Raw genomic sequence first — 20,891 nt, 5'->3', positions numbered from 1 at the left:
TTCGATCGAATTCTATCATAGGGTGTCCGTCGGAGGACGGGGTCTCTACTCTTTACATTAATCTGTCTGATGCACGGACATCCCGCGGTTTTTGGAAGTTTTCCACGATCCATCCATCGTGATGGCTCGTAACAGTTCACTGCCTTTGTTTCTAAATCGGACCGACGATAACAAAAAAAATGTGAAAATATGAAAATAAAATATAGAAAAATAAATAAAAAAGACAACAAGAACCGAACAAAGGAAAATTCGCGACAAAAATGAAAATCAATGGATATATCTCGTCATTGGCCCACCCGGATGCATCACTTCATATCGCCCTCCTTCCCGTTATATGGCTACCTCGTGTCATGTCGTAACAGCGAACAAACGATCCAGCACTGATAGCCGAGATGATCGTCTTCAACGTATTTTGTACTTCATTTCTTCTTTCTTTCTTTTTTTTTTGGTTGTTTTTCCTCATGGCTGTTCTCGTTTCTGGGCTTCCCCATCACATGTCAACCGCGAGGCGGTCTACAGCCGGTTGGGAGCAGACGTCACCGGCCACTGGTAGCCTGCGGCGTCGCTGAATTTATATCCAAAGGACGCGGTGAAATCGTCGAGGACAGCGGGACCCCGGGAACCTAACGACATCATTAGTCTACATTCGCGTGGTTCGTCAGTGGGGAAAACGTACCGTAAGGGTAATCCATGGGAATGATCTCCTTGTTGTCGTCCAGATAGTGTAGGAGAGGACTGAACATCTTCCAGCTGGCATCCAGCTCGTCGTCGCGGACGAAGTTGGAGTGGTCGCCCTTAAGCGCATCCAGGATCAGAGACTCGTACGCCTCGGGGATCTTGAGATCGGAGAAGCGGCGACGGTAGGTCAAGTCGAGCTCGGTAACCACAGTCTGCATGGACAGACCGGGCAGCTTGGAGTTCATCTTGATATACACCGACTCGTTGGGCTGGACACGGATGACCAGCTCGTTGCGGGGGATATCCTTGAAGATGCCCGAGGTGACATCACGGAATTGAATGCGGATCTCGGTCTTCTGCTCGTTCAGGGCTGCGATGGGCGGTCAGTCTCCCCCGGTCAAACCAAACGTGGAACCGCAAAGCATACCTTTACCGGCCTTCAGGATGAAAGGCACGCCGTCCCACCGCTCGTTCTTGATGTACGCGACCATGGCGCAGAAGGTCGGGCACCGCGAGTCCTGGGGAACCGTGTCGTCCTCCTTGTACGCGGGCTTGCTGCCGTCCAGCGACTTGCCGTACTGGCCGATGATGACGTTCTTCGGCTCGATGGGGTCCATGGCGCGCAAAACACGAACCTACAGAGGTTAAAACTGGTATAGTAAGGGGGGTGGTTGGTTTGGGTTACCTTCTCGTCACGGATATCTTCAGCCGAGAAGGAGATGGGACGCTCCATGGCAAGCAGCGTCAGAACTTGCAGAAGATCTGAGAAGACAAGGCAGGTCAGCAAACTTCCCGTATCGGTCAACTAAAAGGTGCAGCGACTTACGATTCTGCATCACGTCACGAATGATGCCAAACTCGTCAAAGTAACCCCCACGGCCCTCAGTGCCGAACGGCTCCTTAAACGTGATCTGTTCCAATCGACGCATGTCAGCGATCCGCCGGAATTGATTCCATAGAAGAAAGAACAACAGGGTTACACACCTGAACATTGTCGATGTGGTGGCGGTTCCAAGTGGCGTTGAAGAATTCGTTGCCAAAGCGCATGATCAGAATGTTCTTGACCATCTCCTTACCCAGGTAGTGGTCAATCCGGAAGATCTCCTCCTCCTTCCAATTGGGCTCGAGGGCTTTTTGCAGCTCGCGCGAGCTGGTCAGGTCCTTGCCAAAAGGCTTTTCGACCTAGATGGGCAGACCGGATTAGTTGGGAGGTCTATTAGTGAGCAATTCGGTCGACTCACGATAATTCGGGCGATGCCGTTCTTGGGGTAGCAGTTCTTCTTTAACTTCTCGGACACGGTGATGAAAACACTGGGGGGAAGGGCCATGTAGAAGACACGGTTCTGCTCGCGGTGACCCTTCTCGACGCTCTCCAGGTGCTTGTTCAGGTTGATGAAGGAGTCATCCTGGTCATATTGACCGGAGACGTAGGTGCAAAGCCCGCAGAAGCTATCCAGCTGCTCCTCGATTTCCTTGGTGGGGGTCTTGATGTAGGATCGCACGCGTCTCAGGTACTCCTCGTGGTCCATGCTCGTCCGGGCATAACCGACGATCTTGATTCCCTTAGGCAGGAATTTGTTGCGGTACTGGAGGGCGGGTTAGCACCGGGGATCTCGAGTCACTCTCGGGGGGCGAGCTTGTGGAACATACGAGGCCAAAGAGGGCCGGGAACTATCCAGATCACAAAAAAAAAGAACCGTTAGTGAACTCGTCGCATTACCTGGCACCAACCCGATTGATCGAGGTGACTCACGGTCTTCTTCTTAGCCAGATCTCCGGATGCACCGAGGACAACAATGGCGGTGTCATCCTTGAGCTCGAGGGTGCTGCGTGAGTACCCCATATTAGCGTAAATCAGAGAGGAAATGAGCGGTAGGTAAGGTGGTATCGTTGGATATGAAGAGAGGATGCGATTGACAGCGTTGTAAAAAGCGCAAAAAGACAAACGACCAGGATAGAGATTGGGCAAAGAGGAGAGGATGAATCTCCAATGATCAAGGACGGTCAATTCCGTAGAGATGTCCGATGAGGGGGAGATTTTTCAATCAGAAGAGACCAAGAAAGTGGTACTCTGATGGGGGGAGGAGTGGTTGAGGGAGTGGGCGGGCAAAGCAGGCGGAGGGGTGTGATGTCAGAGAGCGAAAACTAGGTGGCAGCAATGGTGGTGGCAGTAGTAGTAGTAGCAGTAGTTAGTAGTAATCAAACTCACCCAGCGTTCTGACGTTCCTCGGTACGAGCTATTGTGCTAGCCATGATGTAGTAATGGAGGAAATGGGGAAGGAAGTCTAAAAAGGTGAAGGGAAATGGGAAGAGGAAGAAAGAGGGGAAAGGGAGAGAGATGAGGAGGTTAAAGAGGAAAAAACTCCCAGAGTCCCGGGCGGAGGAGGTTTGGATTTTAACGTGAGGACTGCAGCTCCTCTCTCTATACCTCAGTCTTACAGCGCCTGCAAGGTGGGGCAACCGGCTGAGGTCAATCTTGCGGATTTCTCCAAATATCTACAAGCCCGGGCTCGTTCATTCTGTATTCTATGTTTTGATTGAGAGGGGATTTTCAACGGTCTATTTCTATCTTGCATCATTCTCATTCAATCGATAGGGATTGTTGTATTTCACGCATCATCTCAGTGCAATCCAGTCAATACTAAATCAATCCTCCTTATCGATAGACATGATTTTATCCGAACCAACTAATCCAATTCGCCGGGATTTCTCATCCACTGATCAAGGGCTGGAAGCGGTCGACCTTCCTTCTTTTCCATTTCATTTATTTCTGTACTATTACTCTGATTGATGATCACAATGATGATCTGTTCACCCCGCGTCGCAGTTCAGACCTAACAGTCAGGTCCACATTAGCACATTAAGCACCGTCGAGATCTGAACAGGATTATCTCCCGACAAGAAGAAGCAAATCTACCCAGCGGAGACCGGTCAGATCAGAATCCCTCCGCAGGCAAGATGCGGACGCCGCACGCTGGATGATTACGTTGGTGGTGGAAATTTCAATGCCGGTGGAGCCTCTGATTGATAGTCAGCTATACCGATGTACACTATACGCAGGGATATCTGTCTCCATGTACGCGACCCCGTTCAAAGAATGGGATGCACCACAGCCATCCCCAGCAGGATACTGGTCAAGAAGCGACTTCGGAACCCCACCAGGGAAAAATTCACTGGACCATTTGGGTTGGAAGATGCCGCTCTCGAAACCATCCTCCGGTGAAGGAGTCGCGGGGTTGAGTCGTCGGATTTGTCATCCGACAGGATGGGACACTTTTATAGATACGGTAGTAACTAGTTCAACGAATTAAGTTACGGGATCTCTTTTCCCGTCGTCGACTGGGAGATAATAATAAAAAGGGGTAACAAACCAATGATACTACAACGAGGATGATAGATTCGTACCAGACCGAGACGAGACGTTCGGCCCAGATGGCTCCGGGCTTAAGCTTAGCTGCCGATGCAGGGGCCGTGCTGATTAACCGTTACAGCCTGGACGGGAGGGGAGGTCCCTTCAATACCTACTAAATTCCACCTCCTCAATACTAAAGAAACAGTGTAAGATTTTCCCATTTCGATGCATGTAAATCGTGATTGGTTCAGCATGGCAAATCCAAAAACAGCGAGAAAGTGGAATGTGGCGTGCGGTTAAAGTATTCCAGCGAAATCATGTCAAATGATTGCCGATGCCAGGTGGGGCGGGGGGACTCTGGCAATGTTTCCAAAAGGGTACTTTCGGTCTGATCGTGCCGCATGGAAAGATGGAGTCAAAGTCTCCAATCCTTGGCCCTCCCTCGCCGACAACAAAGTATGCCAGCCAGTCAACCTTGGATGGTTGTTTACTGCGCCGGTCACGGCAGACCCAATCGAGCATCCCGTTCCGTAGCCATTTCTGACACCAAAAAACCACTGCAGATTGTCCTCCTACATTGAAGATCGTACAGCGGGATGCGCTGCACCCCGTGGAAGACAACGAGGGATGTCCAATGCATGGACCGAACTGCACGGGAATGGACCCAGTGTCGTCATTGGGGGGAGACTCAACCGTCTGTTTTGTCAGCTCTGGCCGCTTGAGGCACAGAGCTCCTAACCTGGTGCAGTAGTCCAGCGAACCAGTCTCGGATCACTGTACCCCGACTGTACAATTGGAGATGGTGGGGGGAAAAGGCCAGAAAACAAGAGAGGAGCAAGTCCCAGGGAGACGGAGAGTAAAGAAACAGGGAAACACGGAGGATGACTCAGACGACGATCATGACTCAGGGCTGACACATCCATTTTTGCCGGAATGCAAGATCTATTTATCCGAGCTTATCTCAAACAGGCTTAGTGGGATTAGAGCCAAGACCCATCACGGGACTTGACTTAGCCCTGGGCTGGATCGCTAAGCGTTCCCATTCGGGTTTAGGGCGAGCCGCGCCAAACACACCTCGCAAATTGTGACCATTGTGCGTCGTCCCCGACCTATCTCGAAGCGACGACAACCACCGACAAACCCGGACGACTTTTTGCGGGTCATCTCTACCTTCTTTTCGACTTGCTTGCGTTGCCCGCTGCTGCTCAGAGAATCGCCGTCAGAATGCCTTCGGAACAAGGTCACAGACGTGAGTGCTTTTACCCGCCTGGTGGATGAATACGCGGGCGCATTATATTGGACGTTGGCGGCGGATTTGGAGATGACTCCAGGAGGAGTGCTTTTTGTCGGGAGTATTGCTAACATTGTTTTTCCCTAACAGTTTATGTCAAGTAAGTTCTTGAACATTCATCCCGTCGAATCGCGCACGCCGGAAACGAGAAGGAGATAGGCCGATGGATATACATATTATGTCGCCTGGAGGATTTCGAATGGACCTGCGGATTTGGCACCCACGGCATTATCAGAACAAGGAATTAACGCGAATCTTTCTCCAGGGGTCGCCACCTGAGCTACCAGCGCTCCAAGCGCCAGGTCAACCCCAACACCAGGTACGGATCAGCGTCATGAGATATCGAAATGGAAAACGGGACAATGGAATCTGACAATCACCCTAGTCTGATCAAGATCGACGGTGTTGACAACACTGATGCCGCCAAGTGAGTAATATCCGAGGGAGGTCAGATTGGAGTTCAAGGGACTGGAATGCTAAGACGAAACTACAGCTTCTACCTGGGCAAGAAGGTCGCTTTCGTCTACCGGGCCAAGCGTGAGGTTCGGGGCTCCAACATCCGGGTGATCTGGGGCAAGGTCACCCGCTCTCACGGTATGTGACCGAATCCCGATGATATCAACGTACCCGACGGGGGTTTACGACGGAAGAACGTGAACTCACAATAATCTAGGCAACTCCGGCGTTGTCCGTGCTCAGTTCCGCCACAACCTCCCTCCCAAGTCCTTCGGTGCTTCCGTCCGTGTCATGCTCTACCCCTCCAACATCTAAACGACCCATTTTATATCATGTTGTTAGCTGGCACTTTTTTCCGGGAATTCTTTGCGCAGACGGTCGGGCAAAGGAAGTCGGGAAATCGCCGATGTTGAATTGAGATGGGAGTTGGGCGGTTGAATAATGTTTCGTGGGAGAGGGCAGGGCCTGTTTTTCCGCCCTACGAATTGAAATAAAAGAAATCACTTTGTTTTTCCTTTTATTTGCTACAGCATGTTGAATTTGGTCGGCTTCTGGACACTTTTTATCGAAGGGGCTCTCTCCCACCCTGTTTAGGTACGGGGGGGGTTTTTGAGAGCTCCGACGTGTCTTTTGTCTGACAAGCATGGCCTCCCGACGATCATCAAACACCAATCCATACCATTTCAACCATCGGTACTATTCCATTATGCTTGGGCCTCGTGCGCATGATTCTTGATAAGTGGGCTAGCATCGGCTATGTACAGTTATCTATCTTGGATCAATTACCCATGCGACCACGATCCAATAGCTGTCACCCTTATCTGTATCTTGTATCGCATGTGTAGTGATCTAGCCACAGTCCGCAGATCTGACGTAGCCACAAACAGCCCACACACCGCTATACCTCAAGATTGGCACTGTTGCTCAACTATATCTACGGCATCTACTGTAACTACCCATCCCTACCGGTCAAGAATTATTTATCTCTAACCGAACAAGTTACCATACCAGCATCCCAGGAGAGCCTTGCGCTGTAATTAGTCACTACTCACCAGGCAAAAGCATAGATTCTCTCCGATGTAGCACAAATCATTTGATGCATGATCGATTTAGATACGGGTTTGGTTCCCGCGCTTCAGGTATAAGGTACAAGGTGCTTGACGTGGGGAAGCGGAAGGGCCTACACTGTATTTATGTGCAGACTTCATTGATAAGGGAGAAAATCAGTAGTTGCGATGGGGCTAATTGTAGTAGTATATGATTTTTTCAGTTGGACTAGGCATGTTATATATAGACGGTTACTAGGTACTGATGTCTTATCGCATGGTTCGTTTGGGTGTGGTCAGTTCTCATGTGATTTATAGGGAGGGATTAGTATGAGCCTTCCAAGTAAGAAGCATCTTCCCTATACCCAACATACGTCAACAGTGCTCCGTGCGTAGAGGAGTCAAATCTCATGCGACAACGCCGACTTAATTTGACATGTGGGTGAGACATCCATTATATAACTAGTCATGCACACACACAGACAAGACGGCCCTAATCGCCCATGACTCCCCTGAAACACCAAACCATGGAATTAACACGATCCGTGAGTCAATACCAAACATGATCCTACCCCGCAAGAGAAATCCGAAATCCAGGGTGAGCAGTGAGCAGTACTTCTGGAATCAAAACACCTTGCATGGAGTTAGTTTCATGGGAATTAAGGTGGACGCCATCCCCCACCCGCACGACCCACTGCGGTCAACCTGACGACGATCATCGACCTTTTGCCATTGGATTGGATGGCGCTCAACAGAAAATTTGAAGTCAGAGGGAACCATAACTATACGTATACTGGAGTAAACCGGAGGTTGGGGCATTGATTGTTCTTTCCCTCTCGTCAACTATTTTCATTTATTTGATTGTGGCTGAGGCGCGGGGCAATCAATCCACCATACCTCGGAACACCACTGAGACACAAACCAGGCTAGATCTGGGAGTGTACAGACAAGTGATCGGATTAGGCTTAACCCGTGAAAATTTCAAAGACAATGTGACACCGTCCAGAGCGCTCTGGTCCGAGATGACCTCGACTGAGGTTACACCCAAGGTGATTGTGGTCGCCAATGGGAAGATCACGGATGGATTCTTCGGACGGTCTTATCGTGGTACTGTGAGGGAAGTCAGAAGTGTGGTCAATAAGGGAAGCGATCATGATGAGATGTTATCGTGATTTGTTTTTGAAGGATTGGCCAACGCGTCGGTTGGATGGCGATACGCTAGGCTGGACGATGGATATAAATAGCCCGGCGTGAAGGATCTGATTGATGGAATGGTGTGGATGACGCAGCCTCGGTCGATCAGACAATGAAAACTACCTAGTAATTAGGTAGTGTTGTTGATGTGTACCGTAGAAGAAAAGAAGAACCTGTCATGATGATAGAAGTATCGATGTTGGATATATCATTCTCTTTCTCTGGGTTTGCACGTGGTATCAATGGAAGATTGGTAGACTATCAACAGGATATATGAATTGACATTAGAATAATATGATAGAGAATGATATAGAATATAGATAACATAAAAGCAGGTGAATGAAGAGGATCGCACTTACCTAGGTATCACTGGTATATTGACCGGCCAAGACAGCGTGGCGTCTGTTGTCCATCAGGAGTTGTAAACATATAATAGATCCATGATCCATCTCTGCCCTTGTTATCTTAGTTGTTGTCACTCATCACTATCTTGACATTGGATTCATTCTTTGACACCATCCTAGGTATCATACACACCTCTGATTTCTTTCTCTCTTTCTGTTTTTGCTTCTCTATTTCTTTTCCTTCGCCCCCTGCAGCCCGGTCGATCGCAATTCAAGACCCATCACCCCGATCATACAGAGTACAGATCACAGAATACATCCCTTCATCCTCCGGCCGATCCTTCCCACATTCCAAGGCGTCCCAATCTCTCCACCTGGCAGATTGCTTGGCGATTTCCACCGCTATCGCGGGTTTGTGCTCCACAGCGGGCGCCATAGTTCATCACTTCCGAATCGCTGATCAGAGCGCTAAAAAATAACCCAACATAAATAAAAAACATGGCCGCCCCCCAGCCCGTCGCATCGCCTCCTCGACACGGTCGACGTTCCAGTCTAGGAGCCCGATCCGAAAAATCTCATCGTTCCACCCCCTCCGCCAACAAACTTCATCTGACCGAATCCCACGAAGATAAAGTCAAGCGCAATCTACATACCAAAGCTGATCCCATGCTGGCCATGAATGAGGCGCAACCGAGTATGTCACTAGAGCCGTTCCGTCCTTATCTCCACCACCACCACCACCACCACCACCACATTCTTCCACATTGATTGATCTGTACACCGGTCACATCCATGAAACTGACAACGATATAGTCGCAGTTGCTTTGGAGAAATCCACACTGGGCTCATTACGGGAAATGCAGCACAAGGATCAGTTTGGGAATATCATCAGTGCGTACATATCCCTTATCCTACCGCTGAGGTTCCCCCTGGCAACCCACCCTAATCGGATGTGAGAATAGCTGATCCGGATCGATCGAACCCGACCCGGCCCCGGCTGGAGCGCCCGCTGGACACGATCCGCTCCTTCGAAGCCGCCATTTATGGCTCGTCCAGTAGTAGACCGGTGTCGTATGCAAAGACGGGTGAGTAACCCCCCTTACGTCGAGTTGCGCGGTCAGACGCTCATTGGTGTGCTTGTTGGTAGAAGAACCCACAGGCGATGGCGCATACAGTCGCCGCAGCAGTTACTTTGGAGGTAGTGTTCCTCCATGCAGTAATCTTTCGTATCTGGCAACGGTCGCATCTGCGATCGCGGCTTGCGTGACCACCAGCTGATCGTCGTCTTTTCACAGGAGCCAATGTATACCGCCATAGCGAACAGAGTGCATATTACAACGGTCGAGGACAAAGCTACTCGCGACCGGTCAGTTACGTCGAGAACTATGGCAATGGCAATGGCAATGGCCAGCCGTCCGATCACTTTTACCCTTACAACCAAGGCGGCGGTCGATCCCGTCGACCGCCCCCGCGCATGAACGCAGAACAAGTGTCTTATGGGGGCAATGGGCCGAATGGATATGCGCAGAATGGGTACGGACGGTCGAACGAGAACATGGCCACGCCCTCTGGTTCAGGCACGGGACCAAATACCGACCCATGGGGCAACTCGACCGATCCCAGTTCGGTCAACAGTTCCCTCGACCAACTGCAGCAGCAACAACAACAACAGCAGCAGCAGCAGCAGCAGCAGCAGCAGAAAGTATCGACGGTGGACTATGGATTTCAATTCGGCCCTACACCGAACTTAGATCCCAATCCTGTTGCAACCAGCGGAAGGATCAACCTGGGTAGTACAGTCCCAGCCACCGATCCCAGTGCCGGGGGCCCAGTGGGTGGGCCTGCAGCCGGTGCAGCACCCACGCGTCGCAATCTACGCAAATCCATCAATAACGCCTCCGAAACGAGCGACTCGAAGAGCGACACGAAGCGACGAAGCTGGTTCAAGCGGAGATTCTCCAAAGACTAACCACCATACCTGTATCTTGCCTCTTTGGATTCACCGTTTCCACTCCACGAGCGATTTTCTTTCCATTCATCACTGTAATAATTGATATGGCGTTTAGGCGAGTCATCCACAATAGCGACGGAACAGCGATGCAGGCTCAACTGAACGGATTTGGGAGACTTCACTCCGGTGGAGATCATCCCGATACTTTCTTTTGATTGATTGATTTTCTTCTACTTTCCTTAACGCGATTGACGAGTTATGATTGATACACGGGGTATACGCTGTACTGATGGTAACTTGTATTCTTCCCCTACTACCCTTCCTTTTGTGGTTGATATTACCCCTTTCGAGTGGAGGCCTTACATACATGATTCTCGGCCACGATAAATATAATTGACTGTTTATATTATTCTACTGCTGCTGCTGCGTATACTTGAAATTGTAGGCGTGGTCTGGGATTGTAGTCCGCAAATTGTGCATCATGTAATTATAGATCGTGCACCATTATGCAGATACTCCAGCGGAAGATGGCCAAATATAATCAGTAGTTACTATTGCGCTTCAGTCCTAGCCCCCAATAGATAATACAAAAATACTCAATACTTTTCCTAAACCAATGTAACTATCTCACCACACCCCTTACCTACGTACCATCTAGCACCATATCCTCCACCCCATACCATACCAAAACGACATCAGCTTCAAGAAGACTAAATCTTTATTCTTGAGCCGTGCAGACTGGTCATTAACGACGTGGTAGAGATATTGCGTCGAGACCAGATCTTCTGTAGTTCATGATGTTGAGGATATGGAGAACGAAGAAAGAGGACGGGAAACTGATGTGGTGGTGTTAACTGGTTGACTGGCTGGCGACATTTTCAGAAATGGTTGGCTGATGAATGAATGAGCACAGCTCTCTCGTATGTTATTCTTGATAAAAATTTAGTCAATGAACCCCCCAGCCGCTAGATTTACTAGTGTGTTGGATTGTATATTGGCTCAATGGGACCGGAGTTGACTGGTGTCACACTACTTGCGTAGAGTACATAGATAACGCACAATGAAATAGAGCATCGTTGAGAAGTGGCTTATCATCAGCCTCTGTCAAAAGGAGAGCGAGTACTTGTGGGCCTCGTTCTTCAGGCTGGTTGTTTGTATGTGTGTGCTTGTGCTCGATGGGATGGGTCGAGGGGTGTATGTGGTATAGTGAGTGGCGTAAGGTAGGATGTGTAGAGTGTGTAGAATGTGTATAGACAACTGATGGGTTCGATGACATGTCCGCTCTGACTTGATGAGGTGCGCCGACGGTGGGAATGTGTCTCTTTGGGAGACTTCACTGTGTCTATCTGAGAGTCTTTGTATCGGAGATTGGACCTCATCTCAAGCTTGAAGAATCCGAGATCGTGCGATCTGACACCAACGATATATAGGGCGACATCGTGGAACATGTGAGAAGCATATGATCCGTAGCGCAGAGAAGTCATGAAAGGCACGGAGACAGCATGGGATCGGAAGAGCGTGGAAACATGCTACACATGTAAATGATCGAAGGGAGCATGTGTCCTCTGGTGGTAACAACGAAATTTCCATTTTCAGATCCAAAGTATGGAAATATCAGCGAAATAAATCCCAACAAGATCACTCTTCTCATCGCTCTCTGCAGCTCTACTACCTATTATCATAGGTGGAAGCGGATTGGTGTACAGGGAATAGATAACACCTGATGCTGAGTCTGTTATATCTTGCAAAGCAGCAACTGCCCCTCTGCTTACTGAAAAAGAATCGGTGCTTGGAACAGGCTTCGTGCGCACTAGTATCGTCGTTTCGCATTCCTCAAGCTTAGCGAGAGTACCCTTTCCTGGGGCGGATTGCTCGCTGGCTGCCGACCTCATCACGTTGTCCATGCCTCAGCCATCAAGATAACATGACTCCAAGCGAAGGAACATGATAATTATACTAGTTCAAGGTATAGAAAACCAAAAGTGCGGATGACCAGGCTATTGTCTGGTAATGCGGTGTATTTCACACTGTCCTCCCATTATAAACATGCCGGTATAATGTCACAACCGACATATACTAATCAGATCGTTGAAGTTCGTTTGGGGACAGGGCCATCGATACCCCAGGCCAGCTGGTTGTCGAAAGGTATTCTCCAGCGGTCTGATAGTGACTGCTTCGTGAAAATTCATCGTTGCATTCTTTGTCATAGTCGTAGGAGGTTTATATAGGGCAGGACTTGCTGTCCTGTTGTTGCAGTTGTTGCAGGATGGCTTTCTAGACGCAACGAGCTTGCTTGATGTGGTTCTCAAATAGGCATAAAGTGGACTTGGCGAAATAAGGGCCACCCCTCATAAGAACAGTCCGATAAACGCAATGGTTGCGCGGTAAAGATGGGACCGGTCAGTCGATAGGACCGGTCAATTGCACCAGGCGGTGGTCAAGGGGAGGCATGGCGGTTTCATGATGCCCGTTCGAGGTATTTTCACTGGCGGAAAACCAAACATCCCACAATTTATATCATCTCGTTTGTTGTTGCACTTCGGCTCGCACGCGAAACTTGCATATATTCCTTCGACAGAATGACGAACTGTCTTGTCCTTTTTCTGATCGAATGATATAAAACCTATGGAATGGGAGTTATAGTTTTTGGAAAGATACTAGCTCATTTATGAAGCATTTTCTGCCCAAGAAGTTGAGGTTCGATAGTATATAGCTCGAAAGTGTATATGTCCAACAACATGGTATTCGGGTCGCTAGCTGGGGACAAATGAAAGGACCTTTCACATGTCGATTTCATAGACTGGTTTGGGGGACTGAATTGGTCTTGAATGACAGTTGTAATATAATATAGGCTGGAAAGAAGTATAGAAAGTAGAACCAGGATCTGTCAAGAGGGGAGGGAGTTTATATGTCTTTTTCAGTTTACTACAAGATATTGAATTGAATTTTTCTTTTCTAACAACGGTTGCATAGCCGCATTTTTGATCAAGATATCACGAAATGCTCAGAAATAAACCACTGCTTGTGAAGACTTTGAAAGAGGTGCTGATCGTATACTTCAATAATGAAGGGGATGTGAGAGCTGAGCAAACTCACCCTTAAGAGGGTTGTAGGTGTCGTCTTTCAGGTCTTGTTTGGCTTTCATCCATCAGTGTATTTACCCAACCTGTGACACCTTGTTTCCTGTCCATTGTGTAGAGCTGTGCATCTTCCTGATTGAAAGTGGTACGTAGTGTATCAAACATACTAGACATACTAGGACGTAGACATAATGCTTGCACATATTGGGACATCTGTTTCTAGACCAAACAAAAGAACCACAAACAGATCCATCATAGCCAGTGGGAATCACAGAAAGTAGCAAACAAGTGACAAAAAGGTAAATAACATAAAACAAAAGAGATAGCTACCACCACATCACATCGAACCAACTAACCAAACAAGAGTCTCATTTCCCAAACAGCTTCTGCTTCAATTTATCCGCAAGCCCTGCATAAGAAAGGGTCTTCTGATGCTTCTTCTCCTCTTTTTCTTTGCGACTCTGCTCGTCCAAGTGCACGTTTCCTTGGCCGCCGCGCTGGTATCCGTTAGCATGTTGCCACATTCAAACCTAACATCAGGATCAAAGAATTAAAATTGAAAGACATACCCCAACGTGGTAGTCACCTTCGACTGATTTGCGAACCGCCAGTTCTGGAACGACCTGGGTATCATGGGGGACGGTAGACGTTGGTCGCACGTTGGGAGAGCCGATATTGCCGGCTCCACCGCGCTATCATAGATGAAATTTGTTAGAGAAAGGATGTGGTATGGTATGTATAAACTGCGCTTGGGTGACTTACACCCGCCGAGTACGCGCCGTCGCCTTGGTCGCCGTATACACCTTCGCGAACTATACCCGCATCGACGTATCTATCCTGAGCGTTAGCATATTATGGTAGGATTGTATAATTCTGAGCCATCAGAGACGTACGGGGTTGGATCAGCACCGATATTCCCCTGGCCTGCGACACAAGTGACATTAGCTACCCAAGACATCCACAAAACAAGCGGGATCCAAAGCAACACACCTCCACGACCATGCGACACGATCGGCTCATGGTTCTCGTTTTCGACCATCACTGCGGTGGAAGCTGGTGTCGCTTTTTGGGCAGCACTGAGATAAGCAAGGAGTGGAAGAAAAGGGGAAGCGTCAGGGGAAGGAAGAAGGATGCCCAGGTACCTCCCTAGGTACTAGGTAGATATGATTGACTGGAAGGAGATTGATCCGTCGCTGACTAAACCCATGTAGTTCACAAAATCAAGATTGACTCCACCTATTTCACATTCGATCAGGCGCAACACACGTTGTTGTTACGACGATCGTCGCAATTGCGCAGGAGAGTGGGAAAAGGTCGGGAGTGGTCGGGGTGAGGAAGGGCTGGATCTTATATGGGGTAGTGGTACTGGGCAGAATGCCACTACAATTCTGACGCTAAACTTCTGATTAGTATCCTGTGTGTAATATATCTAGTCATGGAATGAGCGCTCCGTGTTGACGTCGAGGATGTACGGGGGGCAGACTACCTGCCCTGCCTGGCTGTATCAGTTTCCCCATAGAGACGGGGAGTCCTTATCGTGATTTGGTGGACGTTGCGACTGATAAGATAAGGCCGTTCCCCACTATGATTGGCCCCACCGATGATTAAAACAGTCTTGGCGGGACTTTATCTACTCCATACAATCCTGGTCTTTGATTGACAATCGTATAGTAGAAAAGGAGTGGAGAATACAATTACAGTCTGGTGGTAGGTACACACAAAACAAAATACGAAAACAAACCAAATTAAAAAGAAAGGCTACGGCGACTCTGGCTACGGTCTTCACCTGTTCAAGATGGACAGGATTAAGAGATCGACATGACGCAGCCTCACTCACTCTTTCTTTTGCGCGGCTGGGCCGCCCCCGGTCGTGGGAAGACCCATGAAGATCTTGAAGGAGTCGTAACTATTGAACATTAGTGTATCTTCTCAAAGAGTCATGGTGTTCAGAGAGCATGACATACATCATCCATTGCAGTCCGGTCTATGCAGCATGCGCGGTTAGCTTGGTCCAGTAAAAAGTAAACGATCACTCACCAAGGTTCCGATCATGACAATTCGGACTGGGAGACCATTCCACAGTCCCGCAAATCCAATTTCTTTGTAGATCCGGCTCATGGCGGCACCGAACGCCTCGCCCGGTTGACGGTTGGCGTTTAGCTTGCTGACCATCACATCGGCAGGATGCGAGACCGCCGCACACAGAATACCAGCAATATATCCACCGGTGAAGGCGACACCCGTCTGGGCCCCCTTGCTGTAGTCCGTCTTTGTGCCCGGCAGATACTTATAGATGAGCTCCACGATGGTCTCGAACGAGGCGAACTTCATCATCGTATATGGGATCTGTCGTCCCCACAGGGGATAGAGTCCCTTGTAGAGACTGCTCCGATCAATATGGCGCGCTGGACAGCCACACCCAGACCGTACTCACCCACTGACGCCTTCCTTGGCAACCACGCTGGAGATCCCGCCAAAAGTGGACCGGATATCGGGCGGGATGGTCGTCTGCCCGCGCACCTTGACAGCCTCGAAGGGGCACAGCGCCACGTCCGCGATCAGCTCCGCCGACGCGCTGGCGACCAGATACAGCGATGTCTTCCACCGTTGGGCATTTTCGATCCCGACCATATCGCTATAGAACTTTTTGAAAAACTCGTACCCACCGTATTTGAACGCTCCTTGGGCCTTTAGTACAGTCAGTGTTAACCTCGAGAGGACTGTCCACCACTCCGCGCCCAGCTTACGCTGTATCCGAAAAATGTAGGACTCCAGCCCGTAAACACTCCCCTGACGCCCTCCGCCGTGCGGATCGTCCGAAATGCCTCGCTGTTACTCTTATACAGCTGCGGGTCCACCTGACGGCGGCATTTGATGAGGTCCAGCGGGGTCACCGCAGTGTGGGTAAGGCCCTATTGAGACGCAGGAGTCAGTGGTGTCATCGCTGTTGAACAACTACCTAATTGCCGTGTTGCAACTTACGCAGGCCAGCAGGCCACCCACTATACAAGAGGCGTAGTACTTGGGCGTCCACGGTTCGATCTTGCCTGTCTTCGCCTGGGCCTTTTGACTGACGACGTCGAATTCCCTCGACGCTTCGTGAGCGAAGGCATCGGCTTTTTTCTTGGTCTCGTCGACCACGCTCCATGCGGGAAAGGGCTGTCGTCTAGTTGACCCGGCGACCTCCGATCGATGCGACCGCTCTGCGGAACGCCCGAGGGGATGCTGGGAGGAGAAAACCGACGTGACGATGCTTTCAGGAGGAAGCATGATTGATTCTGATGAAGAGCCAATACCTGTACGATTGGGAGAGGATGATCCCTGAGATGACTCACGTAGACGGATGTTTGTTTGTAGGTAAAACTGAGTTGCTTATCGATCGCCCCACTGGTTAATTAGATAGTCTTCGGCAAGTCCTCCAAACTCAAGGTTCAACTAGTTAAGGAGATGGATTATATGTTGTTTTGTCACTGGGGGTGATAGGTTAATAGATTGCATAGTAGATTGACCCATTGGACTGAAGATGGCAGTTAAAAACCCCGATTATTTGGACTATTCCGTCGATTCCGTAGTCCGTACCGTACACTTCATCAGTTCATTGATCGTTCTGATACCCCACCGTGATGACGTCCGTGATCTGCACCGCAGGGTTGATTAACTTAATTTATTACACTGCAGTCCGCACCCAAGTATTGGAGTATTTTTGGTTTGAGAGGTACATATGGAGTCCCCCACTGTCTATCAGAGTGCAATGGTCAATGGGACAATAGTGCCTGCTATGGAGTATCTACTCAGCCCGGTCAGATAACCCCACTATGAAAATTTCACCGCTAAATCAATCAATCATTGGAAATACAAAGAGTACGAATGGATCTCCGCGGACTAATACCGACTGTACAAGAATTACTAATTACTAACAGATCAAAAAAATAGATCCGTGGTCTCCACCGATTAGTAATTGCTCTGTTTCGGTGATAAATTGGCCACCGGGTTTGTTCCCTAAATTTGATAAGCTTTGTCTTCAGGCTTATTTCCCCTCCCTGTCAAACCTCTCCATCATCTACTCCTGTCCCTCGATTCTTCAAACAATATGGCCCCTTCAATCTCCATCGACACAAGCGACGATTTCAGCCCGTCTTTCGCGCCAAAGACGGAGCAGAAGCGCAGTCTTCTTTTGGCGCCACCGTCGATCGCCGCCCACGAGGAAAAATTACGGGATGTTTTCACCACCTTCGACCGATCCACCACCGACCTGCAGATGCTGGACCGGGTGTCGGCCGGGTTCGTGTCGCTTCCCGCCGATACATACGATGTGGTCATGGTTTTGACGGACAGCACCGGCGAGCGACGCGGGGAGGCCCTCCAACTCCTCAGCAGAGATGTATACAGTGTGCTGGTGCCGGCGATGAAGTCTGGCGCGAAACTACAGCTGCAGGACGGTCGCATGGATGCGATGCAGGGTTTGGAGGCGATTCTGGCGGGTCTGGTTGAGAAGGATGGTGCGTTCGAGAAGCCGGCGTACCAGGAGGCTGCTGTGCCTCTACGGTTCGGGAAGAAGAAGAAGGAGGGCGAGAATGCGGCGAAGGCGAACACAGTTTCTTTGGATGATGTTCAGGATGGAGATGAGTTGATTGATGAGGACGCGTTGCTGTCTGATGAGGATCTGAAACGGCCCCTTCCCTCAGGTCAGTCCACCTTACCCCAGACTACCCCTCGAGAGACATGATACTGATAGCGTACAGCGGCCAACTGCCAACCAGAGACTGCGAAGAAGCGACGACGCCCCTGCAAGGACTGCACGTGCGGACTGGCCGACCAGATTGAGCAGGAAGACAAACAGCGCGTGGAGAAGTCCGACCAAGAACTTAACGTCCTCAAATTCAACACAGCCGATCTGAACGACGAGGTGGACTTCACAGTGCAGGGGAAGACAGGGTCGTGCAACAGTTGCTCGCTGGGAGACGCGTTCCGATGCGACAGTTGCCCGTACATTGGGTTGCCGGCGTTCAAGCCGGGTGAGGAGGTGAAGATATTGAATGATGTGGTACAGCTGTGAGCAAGGAGCAATCCTGGCTATGATTTCATATTTTACGACTGCGACGCACCTGCCGATCGATCTCGGGTTATACTTGAAGGCATAAAATACATCTTAATGGTCACTTCGTGATGGATAACAAGATTATGAGTTTATTATTTATACAGAATTGTTTCGTTTCGTCCTACTTTATAGAATGTTCTTGCAATCAACAGGTATCAATATATCATATCAAGTGTTCATCGCGTAGTGGGGGTGGAATACCCCTCGCGGGGCCTATTCTGCCGGGCGGTGTATCGCTGGAGACTGAGCACGCGAGCGCTGGATGCACTTTTGAATTTTGATGCTACTTCGTACAAGAATTGATACTGTAGGATTTGTAGAACTCAAGACACTGAACAGAAGAGGTAGTCTCCCATGCCAACACGGCTGTCCCAGTAGGCTTTCTACAGAAGCAAAATATACACACAGGCACCAACTAGTACAAATCAGGCATCATCGATCAAATCGGGAATAGCGCCCTTTTACTTATCGCGGCAATATGAGCGGATGTCCGCCGGGCATCGCATGGTCTGGTTTTGCTCAAATATCGATAGTTGTCGGCCAGCATAGAAGTTGTCCGTCATATCAATTTGAACTCACCAACCAACTATTCTATCCAGCACGATTGAAACTGAGTATTCGTTGTCACCTAACGACTGAATCCTTGAGCACGACAACGTCATCCCCGCCTGTCTCAAAATTACCACCCCTCATCGCCTCTCCAACCTTCGTCTCTCCTCCCACGCCCATCCGCTACCACTATGGCATCATATTTAACTGCCAGCGAGGCATTCGCCCGTGAGAAGCTCACCCCAGCGAGCAATGCATCCACACCTCAGTCAGCCTGGGCCAACAAATACCGGGGGGTATGTACCTCCCCCTCCTTCTACTCCCCCATCACACACCATCCACCAGCTAACAGTATAAAAAAAAAGGCAACAATCGAAGATCTAGACCCACCCCCCGCCCTCTCCGTCTCCCCCGACGACCCCATCTCCTCCGCCATGCTGACCGCCTACGAACGCGACTACACGCACCTAACGGTCATTTCCTCCACGAAGCGCTCCCTCCTCGGCTACCTCAGCATGCCACGGCTCAAGGCCCTGCTGAAGGACGGCTCCGTCAAAGAATCCGACAGCGTCGCGACCGCCATGCAGCGGTTTAACCGCAAGCGCGGCACGTACCAGGTGATTACGATGGAGACGCCGCTGGAGGAGCTGGAGCGGTTCTTTGAGAGCGAGACGGGCGTGGATGGCGAGGCGAGGGGGAAGCAGTCGTTTGCTGTTGTTACGGATGCGTCGAGGAAGTTTGTGCTGGGTGTTGTTACTAGGGAGGATTTGGAGGAGTTTGTGAGGAGACGGCCGACGTAATTTTTTTTCTTTTCTTTCGCTGTCTTCTGGGTTTAGTGCCTTCCCCCCCCGTCTTTTTTCATATATATGTTGATATATCTGGTGGGTGTGATATTTCCGGTGCATTTTCAGGCGCGGATTATTCAACATGGTTTGGAATGACTCGTATATCTCAACATGACCGGATGTCTCTTGTTATCTGTCTTTCAACTTGAGTTTTGATCACGAGCTACATATATAAATCAACACCTTGGAAAAGCCTCAACAAATAAAACATGATATCAATCAAAGCAGCTAAGTCCACAACGCCAGACCATAGACCACATAGACATTACCCACTACAATCAAGGAATAGATCAACAGAAAAAGAATAAGGGGAAAAGAGAAAAGAAGGGAAAAGGATGCAGCTACTGCGCCTTCTTCTCGTTCTTCCCCGCGGACGCCTCCCTCTCCTCCTTGTCATCCTGCCAAGCCACCCAGATATAAGTGAACAGGATGACATTGGCCGTGATGGCCGCCGTGATGCCCCCGACAGTGGCGGATCCTGCACACTGTTAGCATTGCCATACGTAGTATATATACTCTGTTGCGAACAGCTCCCTCCGTCTGGGGAAAGTATCATACCGCCAAAGTCCACGGTGACAAAGTACATGCCGATGGGAGTGGTGATCATAGCGGCGGTGAAGCCGAGGAGTTTATAGATGACATGTCTGGTTGGAGTTAGTTTTGTCATCGATTGATTGATTGATTGATTGATGGATGGATGGGTTGAAAGATAATAAGTGACTATATCTGGTCGACTCACTTGGGAACCACGGGTGATACATCGGAGGCAGAAGGCTTGGTCTCGATTGATGTTGAGGGGTCCATGGGGGACTGACTCTGTGGACGACGGGTGGCCATGGTGGAGAGAGATAATTCGTCCTGATGGACAATGAGATACTGTAGAGAGGTTGATATAACCCTTCCAATTGTTGAATAAAGCAACGGAGATAGAGATTGGTGTAGGATGGAGTCGTGATAGTGTATGAATGCGACGATGATGAGAGCGGGAGATCGCTGCGGGTCGCTGA

At 49.6% G+C, this 20,891-nt stretch overlaps 8 protein-coding genes across 8 annotated transcripts; 4 read left to right on the top strand and 4 right to left on the bottom strand.

The window, feature by feature from the left end:
• Positions 1 to 513: 513 nt before the first annotated feature.
• BDW47DRAFT_117383 (glucose-6-phosphate dehydrogenase) lies at positions 514 to 2,521 on the bottom strand (the record flags this gene model as incomplete). The annotated part of the gene is made up of 9 exons (XM_024815072.1): positions 514 to 623; positions 677 to 1,048; positions 1,106 to 1,313; positions 1,364 to 1,440; positions 1,505 to 1,589; positions 1,663 to 1,860; positions 1,920 to 2,264; positions 2,329 to 2,349; positions 2,432 to 2,521. The coding sequence occupies 9 exons, from the start codon at positions 2,519 to 2,521 to the stop codon at positions 514 to 516; spliced, it is 1,506 nt and encodes a 501-aa protein (XP_024672395.1).
• A 2,641-nt stretch (positions 2,522 to 5,162) lies between these two features.
• BDW47DRAFT_105301 (60S ribosomal protein eL33) lies at positions 5,163 to 6,650 on the top strand. Its single transcript, XM_024812527.1, has 6 exons — positions 5,163 to 5,279; positions 5,412 to 5,421; positions 5,587 to 5,640; positions 5,707 to 5,748; positions 5,815 to 5,915; positions 5,995 to 6,650. Exons 1-6 carry the CDS (start codon positions 5,255 to 5,257, stop codon positions 6,090 to 6,092), a joined length of 330 nt encoding a protein of 109 aa, XP_024672394.1. The 5' UTR covers positions 5,163 to 5,254; the 3' UTR covers positions 6,093 to 6,650.
• A 1,813-nt stretch (positions 6,651 to 8,463) lies between these two features.
• Positions 8,464 to 10,726, top strand: BDW47DRAFT_105296 (uncharacterized protein). Its single transcript, XM_024812526.1, has 5 exons — positions 8,464 to 9,055; positions 9,175 to 9,252; positions 9,324 to 9,446; positions 9,509 to 9,559; positions 9,657 to 10,726. The coding sequence occupies exons 1-5, from the start codon at positions 8,860 to 8,862 to the stop codon at positions 10,328 to 10,330; spliced, it is 1,122 nt and encodes a 373-aa protein (XP_024672393.1). The 5' UTR covers positions 8,464 to 8,859; the 3' UTR covers positions 10,331 to 10,726.
• A 2,755-nt stretch (positions 10,727 to 13,481) lies between these two features.
• BDW47DRAFT_105292 (DUF3602 domain-containing protein) lies at positions 13,482 to 14,857 on the bottom strand. Its single transcript, XM_024812525.1, has 5 exons — positions 14,383 to 14,857; positions 14,286 to 14,316; positions 14,155 to 14,224; positions 13,962 to 14,084; positions 13,482 to 13,889 (listed from the first exon to the last, which is right to left on the bottom strand). The coding sequence occupies exons 1-5, from the start codon at positions 14,429 to 14,431 to the stop codon at positions 13,761 to 13,763; spliced, it is 402 nt and encodes a 133-aa protein (XP_024672392.1). The 5' UTR covers positions 14,432 to 14,857; the 3' UTR covers positions 13,482 to 13,760.
• A 201-nt stretch (positions 14,858 to 15,058) lies between these two features.
• Positions 15,059 to 17,114, bottom strand: BDW47DRAFT_28446 (putative mitochondrial phosphate carrier protein). The gene is made up of 6 exons (XM_024818660.1): positions 16,375 to 17,114; positions 16,140 to 16,304; positions 15,827 to 16,080; positions 15,430 to 15,775; positions 15,357 to 15,376; positions 15,059 to 15,298 (listed from the first exon to the last, which is right to left on the bottom strand). The coding sequence occupies exons 1-6, from the start codon at positions 16,660 to 16,662 to the stop codon at positions 15,226 to 15,228; spliced, it is 1,146 nt and encodes a 381-aa protein (XP_024672391.1). The 5' UTR covers positions 16,663 to 17,114; the 3' UTR covers positions 15,059 to 15,225.
• A 28-nt stretch (positions 17,115 to 17,142) lies between these two features.
• Positions 17,143 to 18,582, top strand: BDW47DRAFT_105288 (Fe-S cluster assembly protein dre2). Its single transcript, XM_024812524.1, has 3 exons — positions 17,143 to 17,253; positions 17,313 to 18,077; positions 18,135 to 18,582. Exons 2-3 carry the CDS (start codon positions 17,483 to 17,485, stop codon positions 18,446 to 18,448), a joined length of 909 nt encoding a protein of 302 aa, XP_024672390.1. The 5' UTR covers positions 17,143 to 17,253; positions 17,313 to 17,482; the 3' UTR covers positions 18,449 to 18,582.
• Positions 18,583 to 19,022: 440 nt separating this feature from the next.
• Positions 19,023 to 20,065, top strand: BDW47DRAFT_28439 (putative cystathionine beta-synthase (beta-thionase)). The gene is made up of 2 exons (XM_024818659.1): positions 19,023 to 19,335; positions 19,405 to 20,065. Exons 1-2 carry the CDS (start codon positions 19,231 to 19,233, stop codon positions 19,837 to 19,839), a joined length of 540 nt encoding a protein of 179 aa, XP_024672389.1. The 5' UTR covers positions 19,023 to 19,230; the 3' UTR covers positions 19,840 to 20,065.
• Positions 20,066 to 20,225: 160 nt separating this feature from the next.
• BDW47DRAFT_125520 (vacuolar ATPase assembly integral membrane protein VMA21) lies at positions 20,226 to 20,721 on the bottom strand (the record flags this gene model as incomplete). The annotated part of the gene is made up of 3 exons (XM_024816400.1): positions 20,226 to 20,362; positions 20,443 to 20,528; positions 20,624 to 20,721. 3 exons carry the CDS (start codon positions 20,719 to 20,721, stop codon positions 20,226 to 20,228), a joined length of 321 nt encoding a protein of 106 aa, XP_024672388.1.
• Between the last annotated feature and the right edge of the window lie 170 nt (positions 20,722 to 20,891).

The sequence above is a fragment of the Aspergillus candidus genome, assembly GCF_002847045.1.
Source record: "Aspergillus candidus strain CBS 102.13 unplaced genomic scaffold BDW47scaffold_20, whole genome shotgun sequence".
Lineage (NCBI taxonomy): Eukaryota > Fungi > Ascomycota > Eurotiomycetes > Eurotiales > Aspergillaceae > Aspergillus > Aspergillus candidus.
Note: the sequence above shows the minus strand (reverse complement) of the source record. Positions and strands in the feature narration are given on the sequence as shown.